This window comes from Pelodiscus sinensis, chromosome 6 (genome assembly GCF_052426305.1).
Source record: "Pelodiscus sinensis isolate ZL-2025 chromosome 6, ASM5242630v1, whole genome shotgun sequence".
In the NCBI taxonomy this organism is placed as follows: domain Eukaryota; kingdom Metazoa; phylum Chordata; order Testudines; family Trionychidae; genus Pelodiscus; species Pelodiscus sinensis.
Genome location: NC_143057.1, coordinates 4,565,242 through 4,577,339, shown reverse-complemented (window position 1 = coordinate 4,577,339; position 12,098 = coordinate 4,565,242). Strand labels below are relative to the sequence as shown.

Below are 12,098 nucleotides of genomic sequence, written 5' to 3'. Positions count from 1 at the left end.
GCTGGCACCGCCATCTTGAAGTCGGGAGAGGCCGTGTCCCCTTTCTGCTCCTAGGGGCTAATAGAAAAGGGATGGGGGTCGGGCGGTAACTGGCGGTCGCCCGAGTCCTTGCACTCGGCCCCGGCGTGCTCCGGAGCAGGGCAGGCGGCCGCCGCCGGGGGAGAATGGTGCAGTCCTGCTCCGCCTACCGCTGCCGGAACCGATACGACAAAGAGAAGCCTATCTCCTTCCACAAGTGAGGACAGGGCCGGAGCGCGCCTGCGCGGGGCGGGAGCGCGCCTCGGCGGGAAGGGCCCCCGGGGGGGGGCGGGGGAGTAACTGTCACTGGCGAGCAGCCCAGAGCGCGTGCGCACCGGCTGCGGGGCGGCACGCGCGCACCCATAAGGGGGCGGGGCTGCGTGGGCACGTGGGACCCGTCGGGCGGGGGAAAGGCAGGAGGGAGGGGCCGCTGGGAGGCTGCCCCGCCCCCTCCTGCGAGCCTGGTCCGGCCCGCGGGCCGGTTGCCCGGGCCTGTTGTCCGGCCCGCGGGCCAATGAGGGGCAGGGCTGGCCTATCAGCCCCCAGGCCTGGCTTCAGCTGCCTGCTGGGCTCGGTGTGCGCCTGGCAAAGCCCATGAGCCGGCCTGGCAGTGACCATGCCCCTCCGAGTCCGCCCGCTCCCTGTCCAGGCCTCCTGGCCACTTGTGCCTTGGCCAGCCCGACGGCAGCACCTGCTTGTCAGTTCCCCCGAACCGCGCAAAACCCTGGCCTGCCTGCGGACACTGGCCCCCTGCGCCCCCCCATTGCGCCCCTATGCCTGCCGTAGATGTATCCGCTTGCAAACCCAGCCAGGGCGCTGAATGTCGCAGGACCAGCAGGCTGCCTCTCTGATCCCTGTTTGTACAGCAGCTAGCACCGGGCTCCTTGGCCCCGCCATGCCGACCAACCCTGAGTGCTGCACCCGTGCCTTTTGTATGCCTACAGTGCTGTCGCTTTTCCTTAGAAAGCGGTTCAGTGGCGCTGAAAGTCCATTTCGTTTGCAGGTTTCCTCTCACCAGACCTGACCTCTGCAAGAAATGGGAAGCTGCTGTTAAAAGAAAAAATTTCAAGCCAACAAAGTATAGCAGTATTTGTTCAGAGCACTTCACTCCCGATTGCTTTAAAAGAGAGTGCAATAACAAGCTACTGAAGGAAAATGCTGTGCCCACGATATTTTGTTACACTGAACCCAGTGAGAAGATAAAGGTAACATGAAAACTTTTTCTTATAATACTTTAATTTTTGTTACTCAAATACTGCAATATATGCATTTTTTTAATACAGAGAAGGGAGAAGAACCGTGTTAAGGAGATCTGGATTTTGTCTGCCCCTTTGTGTTTTTGCATATTAAACAGAGAGCAGGACAACTTTGAAGGGGCTAGAGGAGAGAGCGGCCAACTAGGTTAGTGAGTAGGCCCAATGAGTGACCCTCCTGCATCTCAGTGGGCCATGAGATTGTTGTAACCAAGATGGTCTTCCAGGATAGGGTAGTTTTGCTAACAGTGTTTGTGTACCTGACTGGTCCCGAACAAGGGAGTTTGCCAGACCAGGGGAGATCAATTCCAGCCTCTTGGCCTCGGCTCTCCCATGGGGTTGCCAGCCTCCCAGCTGGGCTCCCTTCCTGACCCTGCCAGCCCAGCTCTGCTGCCAGCTGCCAAGTTCCTGGTTGCTGGACTCTCAGTGGGCCCCAGCCATCAAGGCCCTCTGGTCCAGCAACATCCATGGTCCTGCCAGACCATGGATGTTGCTGGACCAGGGAGGTTCAACCTATATATGCAAAACGACAGGTGTAGGTGAGATACAGCTCATGTAGATGTCCTTTTTGGGTGATATATCTGAAGTATTGTCCCATTCATGCATCATTGTGGAATTTTAGAACAAATTGATACATGTAACAGTAATATGTCAGCAGGGCCAAATTACACTTACTCAGAATGTCTGAAGGAATTCAGAAAAGAAATGCAGAACTACTAACTATAGTATGTAACTGCTGAAAAAGCCTATGTACCAGATGACTGGAGGATAGTTAAAACAGGCTCCGGAGGCAATCCTGACAAGTAAAGGCTGTTCAGCCTACCTTCGCTACCAGGCAAACTGGTAGAAATCATAGTAAAGAACAGAATTACCAAGTGCATAGATAAACATGATTTGTTGGGGAAGAGTCAACATGGCTTTTGTAAAGGAAAGTTATGCTTCAATCTATTAGAATTGTTTGAGGGGGTCAACAAGCATCTGTGAAAGGACGACTTGGGTGGTTTAGTGTATTTGAATTTTCCGAAAGCCTTTGGCAAGATGCCTGACTAAAGGATTTTAAGGAAATGAACTAGTCCTGGAATAACAGGTCTGTTACGGATCAATAACTGGCTAAAAGATAAGAAATAAAGAGTAGAAATAAATGGTCCATCTTTGCAACAGAGAGAGGTTCCGTCAAAGAGCTGTGCTGTTCAGCATATTCATTCATGATCTAGAAAAGGGACTGAATGGTGAAATGACAACATTTGCAAATGCAAAATATTTCTGCAAAATAGTTATGTTCAAAGCTGGCTGCAAAGTGTTACATAGGGATCTCCAAAAACTGGGCAGCAAAATGGGAGACAAAATGCAATACTGCTGTGTGCACAGAGATGTACATTGGAAAAATAATTCCACCTATACATGTATGATGGGATATCTAATTGAGTTGTTAACACCTGAGAGAGAGTTCTTGGAATCATTTTGGATGGTTCTCAGAAAACTTTAATGAAGAAGTTCTTAGCTGTTTTTGCTAGTAATGGATATGCTTATTGTTGTTTACAGACTACAATCTGGTGATTAGATGGCCTATTCCCAAAACAGATTAAAATGTACTTTTTCTCTTGCTGTTTGTAGACTGAAGAATTTACAGAGCAACCTGAAGATCTGTCTGCAGTACCACCACCCCCTCCACCACCACCTCCTTTGCTACCACCTGCTCCACCACCATCTTCCTTTCCTGCGTCTCAAATAGATGCAAGATTTGTAGATCCAAGTGTTGGATTATTAATGCCTCCTCTCCAGACCCCTAGTAATCTTGCCGTTTTCTGTGATCACAACTATACTGTAGAGGATACAGTACATCAAAGAAAGAGAATTCAGCAGCTGGAGGAACAAGTTGAAAAACTGCGAAAAAAGCTGAAGACAGCGCAGCAGCGATGCAGACGTCAGGAAAGACAGATTGAAAAGCTGCGAGAGATCGTTCAGTTTCAGAAGGAAAAAGACATAGTGGCAGGGAAAGGCTATGTGATTCTACCTAATGATTATTTTGAAATCGTAGAAGTACCAGCATAAAAACATGGACCTTAATTTTAAAGGGGCAGTGTCAAATAGCCTTTTCAGACTAACGCGGAAGTTCGGTTTCAAAAGTAATGCTCTCTAATTGTGTGTATTAAAAAAAAAAAAAAATTTCTAAAAATAATAAAGATGCTATAAAATACTCAGTAGGCCACAGTTTGTTCATTGTCATAGAAGTTTTCAACATCTTTCATTAGGTTTGGCAGAATTGACCCTTTTTTGTAATTTTGATGGAAAATAATGTTGAAGTTTAATGGATAACTTAAATTTTTACAGTTGTGCAAAATTATAGGGGGGGCAGATAAAATTATGGCGGTCAGTAGTAAACTTTTATAATTGTTCAAACACAAAGTGTCAATATTACATGTCAAAATATACAGAGGTTTTTTGTGTGAATTAATTAATACATTCTCAAGTAGTAATTTTGATTATTGATGGAACTGATGTGTTTTCCATTGGCTTATGCAAAATTGATATTTACTGACATTTACCAATGAAAATCTATTTCTTCCATCCAAGTTTTAATAAAGTGAAAGAATGTTTTACACACATGGCTCACAATTAGAATCTGCATTTGTTTTTTAAAATCTGCCATGTTTTTGAAGGGTTGGGAGGGTGCAAGTTAATTATGTTGAAAATGTGTAACAGATTTTTGCAATGGCTGCTTGGGGTTGGGTGGCTGAAGAGCATCTTAGCTGAGAGTGAAGACCATTGCGGGGGAAGATTTTTCAAAAGCATGTTGCTTCTGCCTATCTGTGCTCCCATTTTCATAGACTTCAGTGGGAGCTGGGGAACTTTTGAAAACCCCATCTGTCTTCTATTCTGTGTGTATTGCAAAATGGAATAACTTTCTAACAAACTAATGATCCTCTGATAAGCCAGTCTCTGATGCACGGAGCAGGTGCAGAGGAGCAGGAGCGCTTTGTGGAAGGTGGGACTATACCATGTCTCTCTTTCCTCTTGTGGGATCCGACCAGTGCTTTGCTCTCATATGGCCTAAAACAGAGGGGAGCATGGGGCTAAGTATTATCTCCTTTTTAAAAATGGGTAATCTGAGACAGATTGTGACCAAAACTTTCTCACACAGGTGCCTAACACCTGGCAGCAAATAAATGGCTTGATTTTTTTTCATGGGTGCGGAGCACTCATGGCAATTGTTGCAGTCGGCTGTAACTTTCAAAATCTGTGCAGAATCAGGATTGGGGGTGGCGGGTGGACTTTGACAAAGGTTTTAAATTTTGTATATGTCTAATAAGACCTGGAAATCACACTATTTAGGTTCTTTATCATCGCTAGTTTATAATGTGAAGCAGCTGGTGCTGACCTTGATTTCATCAGTACAAGTGAAATAACCCCCCCCCCCCCCCCCCCCCCCCTGCACCATGGCTCAAATCTATTAGAAGGTGGTAGAGTGGTTTTCTGTGTCCATATCTATGCAGTGTGAATTCTAGCTCTGATTAGCAATTCTAGTTCAAGATGGGTTTTTAAAAGTATGTGTCTCATTTTTCACTTAGCTCCGCTCTTTTGAGCGTGGCATTTCAAAACAAGGAATGGTATTTAGAAAGTTTGATACTGTGGCATCAACCACTCTGTATCTGCTTTCGTTAGTGTTGGTAGTGGTCCTGTACATAGGAATCCGAGAGTACTTTTGTCAAATGCAGTTTAAGGTCTCAACTCAGTTGTGCACATTTAGTGTCCTTTCCAGCAAACAAACTGTGGTTTAGCTTTGGAGTACTTCTATTCTATGCCACACCCGCCTATTGTCGTTTTAATAGTTTTATAAGGGATGTTTTTGTGGTTTCAGAAGCAGGAAAAGTATCATCGGAAAATATAAAACAAATGTGCAAAGCAGTACTCTTGTTCTGTTGCTCTTACCCTTATGCACTTGAAATAGACTGGGAAATATTTAGGTTAAAAAATGGTTAACACAAAAGCACAGTCACTTTTAAATAATTGTTAATGTTCACATACTGATCCTATGTATGGTGACATGGGGTATAGTACCACCAGTACATGGGGTACAGGACATCAGCTTATTCTTGTTTCTTTTTCAAGAATGTACTGATTCCTGCTCTTTAACCCCCCAAATCAAAGCACTCAAGCACATGCTTGACCTTAAACATGTATGAGCCTTGCTGATTTGGGGCCAAAATAAGTATTCTGATTTTTGGATCCAGAATGCAATGGCTGCTAGTCCTCTGTTTATGCTGCTTCATGGATTTTGTCCAGCACAGAGGCAAAGCTTTCACTTCCTTTCCTATCACAATGGGTTTTCTGATGGCAACAGGCAGGAGAGGCAGCTTGTCACGAGGAAGCATTTTTCTTTCCAGTGGCTTCTCGCAGCTCTAACTTTACCATGCAGCCTTGATGCGGCTGGCAAGACTTTTAGTAAAACCTAACATTCGAACCATAGCTCATCCAGCTAGAGGAGATTCTTGTCCCAGTAGAATCTCCATCACCAGGGTACTTGTGTGCTGCAGTCAATGCATTATGGGAAGAAACGGTTGAGGCTATCTACTACTGGACCTTGAGGGAAAACCAGTCAACATATGGCCTAGTTTTCCAAGCATCTCTTACCTTTAAAAAAAAAAGAGAGGAAAAAAAGAGAGAGAGAGAATCCCAGTAAAACAAACTGGAAAAGTTCCTTTAAAAGGGCCTTCAGTGGAATGCACATACTGTTCACACGGTCTGCTGTAAATAACCGCCTGCATGACTTCCTGTTTTTGCTGGCCGCAGGTCTCCTGTATGCACGTAGTACCAGCATCAGCCCCTCCTGAAAAATGTTTGGGGCTGAAACAAGTGTGGGAATGTACGCTCTGGGAGAAGGCTTTAATAGTGGTGTTTATCTGGTTGCAAATGAAACGAGTGATTTCTGCTCCAATATGTGTAGTTGCAACACAAAGCCTTTAAGAAGAAAACAATTCAGGGAAGTTACGAGGTGTTAAAATAGGCAGAAATGAGTGGAAAACTAAATGCCCAGGATCTGGCATCATATATCACTTTATAAAGCTTTCTTTTTAGAATTGACTTCAGTGCTCTTCTTGAAGTGTCTCCCCCTTTAAACAAAAAACTCTTCCTACTGTCCTTAATTTTCCTTTTGCCAGTGTAGGAGGTTCTAGTTTAATGCAGGATTCCCTATGATATGCCTAATTCCCACTTCATTTTATATCTCTGTGCAGTAATATAAGGATCTCTATGACTTGAGTATACAGTGGCTTAAAGAGGAATTCCTACCTCCGTAGCCAATATTCTATGAAGGTGAGGGAATATTGTATTAATTGGTTAGAACATATGGCCACAGTCAGAGGTGCTAATGTGACCCTGAAACTGTCCAACATTCAACTGTTTTAAACAAGATCTGGGGTTTGGTATACACAGACCTCAACCTGCTTAGCACAGTGGCAAACATCACTAAACAACTTTTAGCCTTTTATTAAAGATACAGGAAAGAGGGAAAAACAATTAAAGCATTCGAAATGTAAAGTATTATGGCTTCCACTGTAACTATTCCCTTATCCCTTTCAGCTGGAGAGAGTTTTGAAAAAGAAACTTCCTCTCCTCCTCTCTTGTTTGACAGTCTCTTGGATGGACAATGACTGTCAGTTTGGGGAAAAGAGGACCAATTAGTTGAGATGGCCTGGAGCTGCCACAGTTAAAATCTGCTCCCATTTCCTAGAAAACAGAGCAAACACACACAAGTGAAAAGAAAAGAACAACAAAGCTAGAAAATGCAGCTTCTGCCCGTGGTGTTGACTTGCTGCTGGGAAAACAAAGACCTAGCACACAGTCCTATCAGCTGCTCAGAGACCTGACAAACTTGTATCACCATCAGATTATTTAAGGCATTGCACTTAGCTGCTTTTCTGGTCATAGATTTAGAGCAGGTGCTGTAAAATATGCAGTCTTGGTCAGCTAGCTGGATGCTTATTAGACAGAAGGAGAACGAGGACAGGTCTACTCTAAAGGGGAAGGTCAAATCAAGATACGCAACTCTAGCTACATCAAGTACATAGCTGGAGTTGATGTACTTTGATTTGAGTTTCCCACCTTACCCACATCATCAGAATACATTTTTCTCCAGGGAAACAAAGAAATCTATGGGGAACATGAATTCTGCACCCGTGCAGTGATGCAAAATTCCCCCTAGAGTAAAATTGTACCTTACTTGAGTCCTGCTTTTCTTATAATGTGACAAATTAAGAGCTGGATCTTGTCATGTCCAGAGAACTCTCACTTCTCATTGGGAACCAAAGATGGCTGAGAACACTCAAAGTGGAATTTTCAACATCGACTTCCAGGGAAGCTGCGTTAAGCCAACACCAAAGGTGAAATCCTGCTGCCATTGAAATCAATAGCAAAACTCCCATTGACTTCAGTGGGTGCAGGTTTCCACCTTGAAAGCTATTGTAAACTCCACCCTCAGTGCTCCTCTCTGCCTCTCTTGTCAGAGTGGTGTAGAATAAGACTTTTAAGAAAGAAAAGATGAGGGTAACAGCATCACTTGAAATGAATCTAACCATGCTCATTTTCCTGAACCAAGGGCTTGGAACCATGTTTTTGCTCCGACTGTCTACATCATAGTAGAGGATGATGTCATAATGAGAGCTCAGTTTTCTGTACCCGCGTTCCAGTCTCCGGTGAGTTGTGTCCAAACAGACTACTGGTAAAATAAAACCAAGTTATAATTTTAAACACTTATTTAAATAATCCAATAAAGTATACTGGTAGAATAATATTGATTCATAGATGATCATCACTTTACCAGCTCAGGAGTCCAGAATTTAATGCTCAAGGATTTTCTATATCAAATATCCACTTGTTATGATTTGACTGAGCATATGTTAAACTGTGGGGTGAATTTATCTTGGTTCCTGGTGTAGCATTCTTGAGGCCTGTTTCGAAATACTGATCTATTTGCTGATTGAAAAGTTTCTTCGGATGGGCTTGTTATATTGCCTGTAACTGGAGAGTTACTGTCTGGAGTTACATTCTTCAGCCCAAGTAAATTCGGAAATAAGGCTGGGGTAATGACTTTAGAAATTGTTGCTGTGTTCGTGGAGGGGCATTGCAGCAGATTATTAGAGAAGGTTTGAGGCTATGTCTACACTGCACTTTTGTCGGTAAAACTTTTGTCAGAAACGGAGGTAGGGCTAATTCTAGTTCTGGCACCTCCTTGGTCCTTCTTAACCCCGTACCTTGTGTTCCCTGGGCTCATCTGATTCCCTGCATTCCCCAGTAGAGCTGTGACATACTTAAGCCTGTGCCTTATGTCGGTCACGTGAGTAGGTTCATTGAAGTCAAGGAGAGTTCCCCCCGCTTGCTGAATCGGGACCTGTGGCACTGTCAAATTAGAATAGCTCATGTATGAAAAATGATAGCCAAAACATATGAAGGTGTAATTAGGTTCTGAAATGTATAGTTAAGCATCTAAATCTGCAGCCTGCATTGATTTCAGTAGAACTTGCTGAAAGGAGCGGATGGTAGCCAATTGGAGCTGATGGTAGCCCTCCTATGGGCCTGCTGGCATGGCATATACATGACTAACACAGAGAGATGTGTTTTTTGGTGTTTCAAAACACAAAGCCCCATAGATTCCATCAGTTAGAGGCTTAACAGGAAATGCTCAGGCCTGGTCGACACTAGACCAGGCAGGTCGGCTTAAGGCACCCAACTCCAGCTACACACAATGCGTAGTTGGAGTCAGTTTACCTTAAGCTGAGCCTTGGTGGTGTCCATGCTGTGGAAGGCTGACAGGAGCAAACACTCCTGCCAGGTTCCCTTATTCCTCCTTCTGCGAAGCGTACTGGATGCCAGCAGGGAGCTGCCCTCGGCATTCAATGTAGAGGTCTATACTAGACCCACTAAATTGAATGCCAGAAGATTGACCTCTGGAGCACCGATCTTCTGGTAAGTATAGACATGCCCTCAAAGAGGTCTAATCTTAAAAGACTCCCCACTAGGAATAAATAACATCCCTGTGCATGTTAAATGTAATAAGCCAAACTAAATGAATATGGCTCTGAGATTTCATACCTGCCACCTCCAGAAAGAAGGCATAGGAGAGCGGATGGAAGTCTGACCAGCACGATGAACCCAAAAATCAGAGAAGCAAAGAGTCAAGAGAAATAAGAATTGAAACACAGTTGTGGCTGTGAGGAGTTTTATCACTCTTCTTTTTTTGCCATTCCAATCCATTTCACACCACTGAAGAAGATGGTACAAAACATCCCTCCAACCTGAAATTTCAGATGGAGGAGCTGGTCTGGAAGCAATGAACTGCAGTAGGATGTGTCTTCCTTGGTCACAGGTGCTCATAATGCTGAATGAACCTGAGATGCGCACCTCTGGCTCAGGTATGCTCACTGCTTGCTTACGTAGGAGATAGATTGTTGGTGAAGTTATTTTTAAGGCTGCAGCTACACATCAGCCCAGATCAACAGTCTGAGATCGATCCATCTGTGGTTGATTTAGTGGGTCTAATGAAGACCTGCCAGATCGATTACAGATCATATTTCTGTCAAACCTGTTATGCTACCCAAGATGAGAAGAGTAAGAGAAGTTGACAGGAGAGTTTCTCCCCCTAGCCTCCCCATGTTGTAGAACGTGCAGTAAGTCGACTTAAGTTTTGTCGACTTTAACATGTTATTTAAATAGCTGGAGTTGCGTAGCTTAAGTCGACTTTCTGCGACAGTGCAGATGTAGCCTAAGCAGTAAGGGAAGGAAGCCTGCATTGACTGCAACATTAGCAAAAGAAACAGAAGGTGGTAGCAATCATAAAGCAGAACAGTTTGGAGCAAGGCTAGGCATGTGGAGCTGAGCACAGAATATATGGCTATTGCAGCCCTTTTGCCCAAGTGCTGTGGTTACTGGTACACTCACTGGAGAGCACACTGCACTTAATGGAGAGATTCCTCTGTAGGGGTTAAGTCTGTTGCTGAACATGGTTCTCTTCCTCTAATTCCAGCAGGTTGCAAGGGGGCATGGAGCAGATATAATAGCAATTGGATTTCTTGTTGTGAAAAGACCATGAAAAAAGTCCCAACTGGCAACAAAACATCCAATCGTGGAACGAGGCATGAGACACAAGAATCTGAGCCTCTGGGTATCTCTAGCGAATATGTTATGTTTTCACATTACAGACACGGTGTTCCACACACAGCAGCAAATGCGCCGAACACAGCTGCGAGGCAAGGAATGAACAGAACTCCGCCCGGCAGGTGTACTGTACAAATGCACATGCACAGGTCCGCAGTCTTCAATACAGCGGGTAAAGATGCTGCCGGGCACAGGCAGTTGGCCACAGGGAGAAGTGAAGATCGGAAAAGTGGCCAGGCTGTGTGCAAGCAAGAGTTTCTAAGCTACACCGGGCTTTTCAATTTCAACACTGCATGCCTAAGCAAGGCGCCGTCCCGGCAGCACCGAATCAGACCGAGAAAAACACCACAGCAACTCCAAAAAGAAAACCAGTCGGCCACAATCATTCAGTCCGCCTGGCGGGGTTATCAGGTCCGAAGGGAGATGGATGGGATGAATAAAGCGGCTTCCAAAATCCAGGCGGTGTTTCGAGGCTACAGGACGCGACAGGAGCTGCCTCTGGGATTTCACACCTGTGGCAAGGATGAAGGGCTACAATTGAAAAAGAAAAGGAAAGCAGAAAGCCAGAAGAAGCTATTCCCAGTCATTCTGGGGTTCTATCATCTGTGGGATTGGGACTCGGATACATCGGGCAGCCTCTCACAAAGTGACAGCGAAAGAAGCCAGCACGAGACTTCCGAAAGAGAAGGCACCTTGTTTATCCCCACAGCGGTCTTCCCGAAAGTAGAGTCTTCACTCAAGACCAAGAGGAAAGATTTTGTGTTCCCTAGTGGCTTGCCTACCCTGAATGTCTTCGAAAGCAAGACACAGCAGCGAGGGATGGGTTCGGCCGCAATGCAAATCCAAGCTGCGTGGAGGGGGTATCAAGCCAGAAAGCAGCTGAGGGAAATGAAAAGGCAAGCTCAGATCAAGGCAGAGGAGAGCCAATGGTTTTCTGATGGCTTTAAAAACAGTCCCGAGAGCTGTGAGACACCAGGGCCATCTGCTGTTTCAGAAATTCAGTCTTCAGCTCCCAAGCAAAAAGACCCAGTGCGGGAACCTGAACAAGACTCCTCCGTAAAGGAGGAACCTAGTAAGGAAAGCAAAGGAACTAATACAGAAGGTAGCGTGCCATCTATTAGAAATATTAACATATGCACCCTTGTGAAGGGGGTGCCAGCTGCTAGCAGACCCCCCATCTCCATACGCGTGTCCAGTCCTAATGCCATCGTGCAGGGATACCACCGAGACATGAGCAGAGGGACACGGGGGCTTTACACAGTCAAAAATCACAGTGATCCCAGGCCTTCTCAAATCATTGTGCAAATAAACATGGTGGAGAAGGAAAGTAATCCAAGAACTCTTCCTTAGTAATGGTAAAGAGAAATAAAAGCTGGTACTTGAATCACACCAAAAGGGTTTTCTGACGATTTTTTTACAGAGGTGATTTTATAATCTTAGTTTTAAAGCAAAGTTTAAACTAAGGGCCTGTTGACTAACAGAGTACATTCAGAAACTGAGAGTATATACTTAGGATTGGCAAATGACTGTTAAATGGCTTCATTCCCTCTTGAATGTCTCTTTCAGAGGTTCTTGTTCTGCTAATAGCTCTGGCAGGCTTTTCCACTTTTAAGTTAACTAGCTCCTCTCTGGAGGAAGCAAAACCACAGAACAGGGCTAGGAAGGGATGGGTGGACA

The 12,098-nt window shown here is 44.9% G+C and overlaps 2 protein-coding genes across 2 annotated transcripts; both read left to right on the top strand.

The window, feature by feature from the left end:
- Nucleotides 1-13: 13 nt before the first annotated feature.
- THAP1 (THAP domain containing 1) lies at nucleotides 14-3,470 on the top strand. The gene is made up of 3 exons (XM_075931324.2): nucleotides 14-235; nucleotides 1,022-1,223; nucleotides 2,886-3,470. The coding sequence occupies exons 1-3, from the start codon at nucleotides 165-167 to the stop codon at nucleotides 3,321-3,323; spliced, it is 711 nt and encodes a 236-aa protein (XP_075787439.1). The 5' UTR covers nucleotides 14-164; the 3' UTR covers nucleotides 3,324-3,470.
- Nucleotides 3,471-7,962: 4,492 nt separating this feature from the next.
- IQCN (IQ motif containing N) lies at nucleotides 7,963-11,810 on the top strand. Its single transcript, XM_025183207.3, has 2 exons — nucleotides 7,963-7,989; nucleotides 10,291-11,810. The coding sequence occupies exon 2, from the start codon at nucleotides 10,353-10,355 to the stop codon at nucleotides 11,769-11,771; it is 1,419 nt and encodes a 472-aa protein (XP_025038992.2). The 5' UTR covers nucleotides 7,963-7,989; nucleotides 10,291-10,352; the 3' UTR covers nucleotides 11,772-11,810.
- The last annotated feature ends 288 nt before the right edge of the window (nucleotides 11,811-12,098 follow it).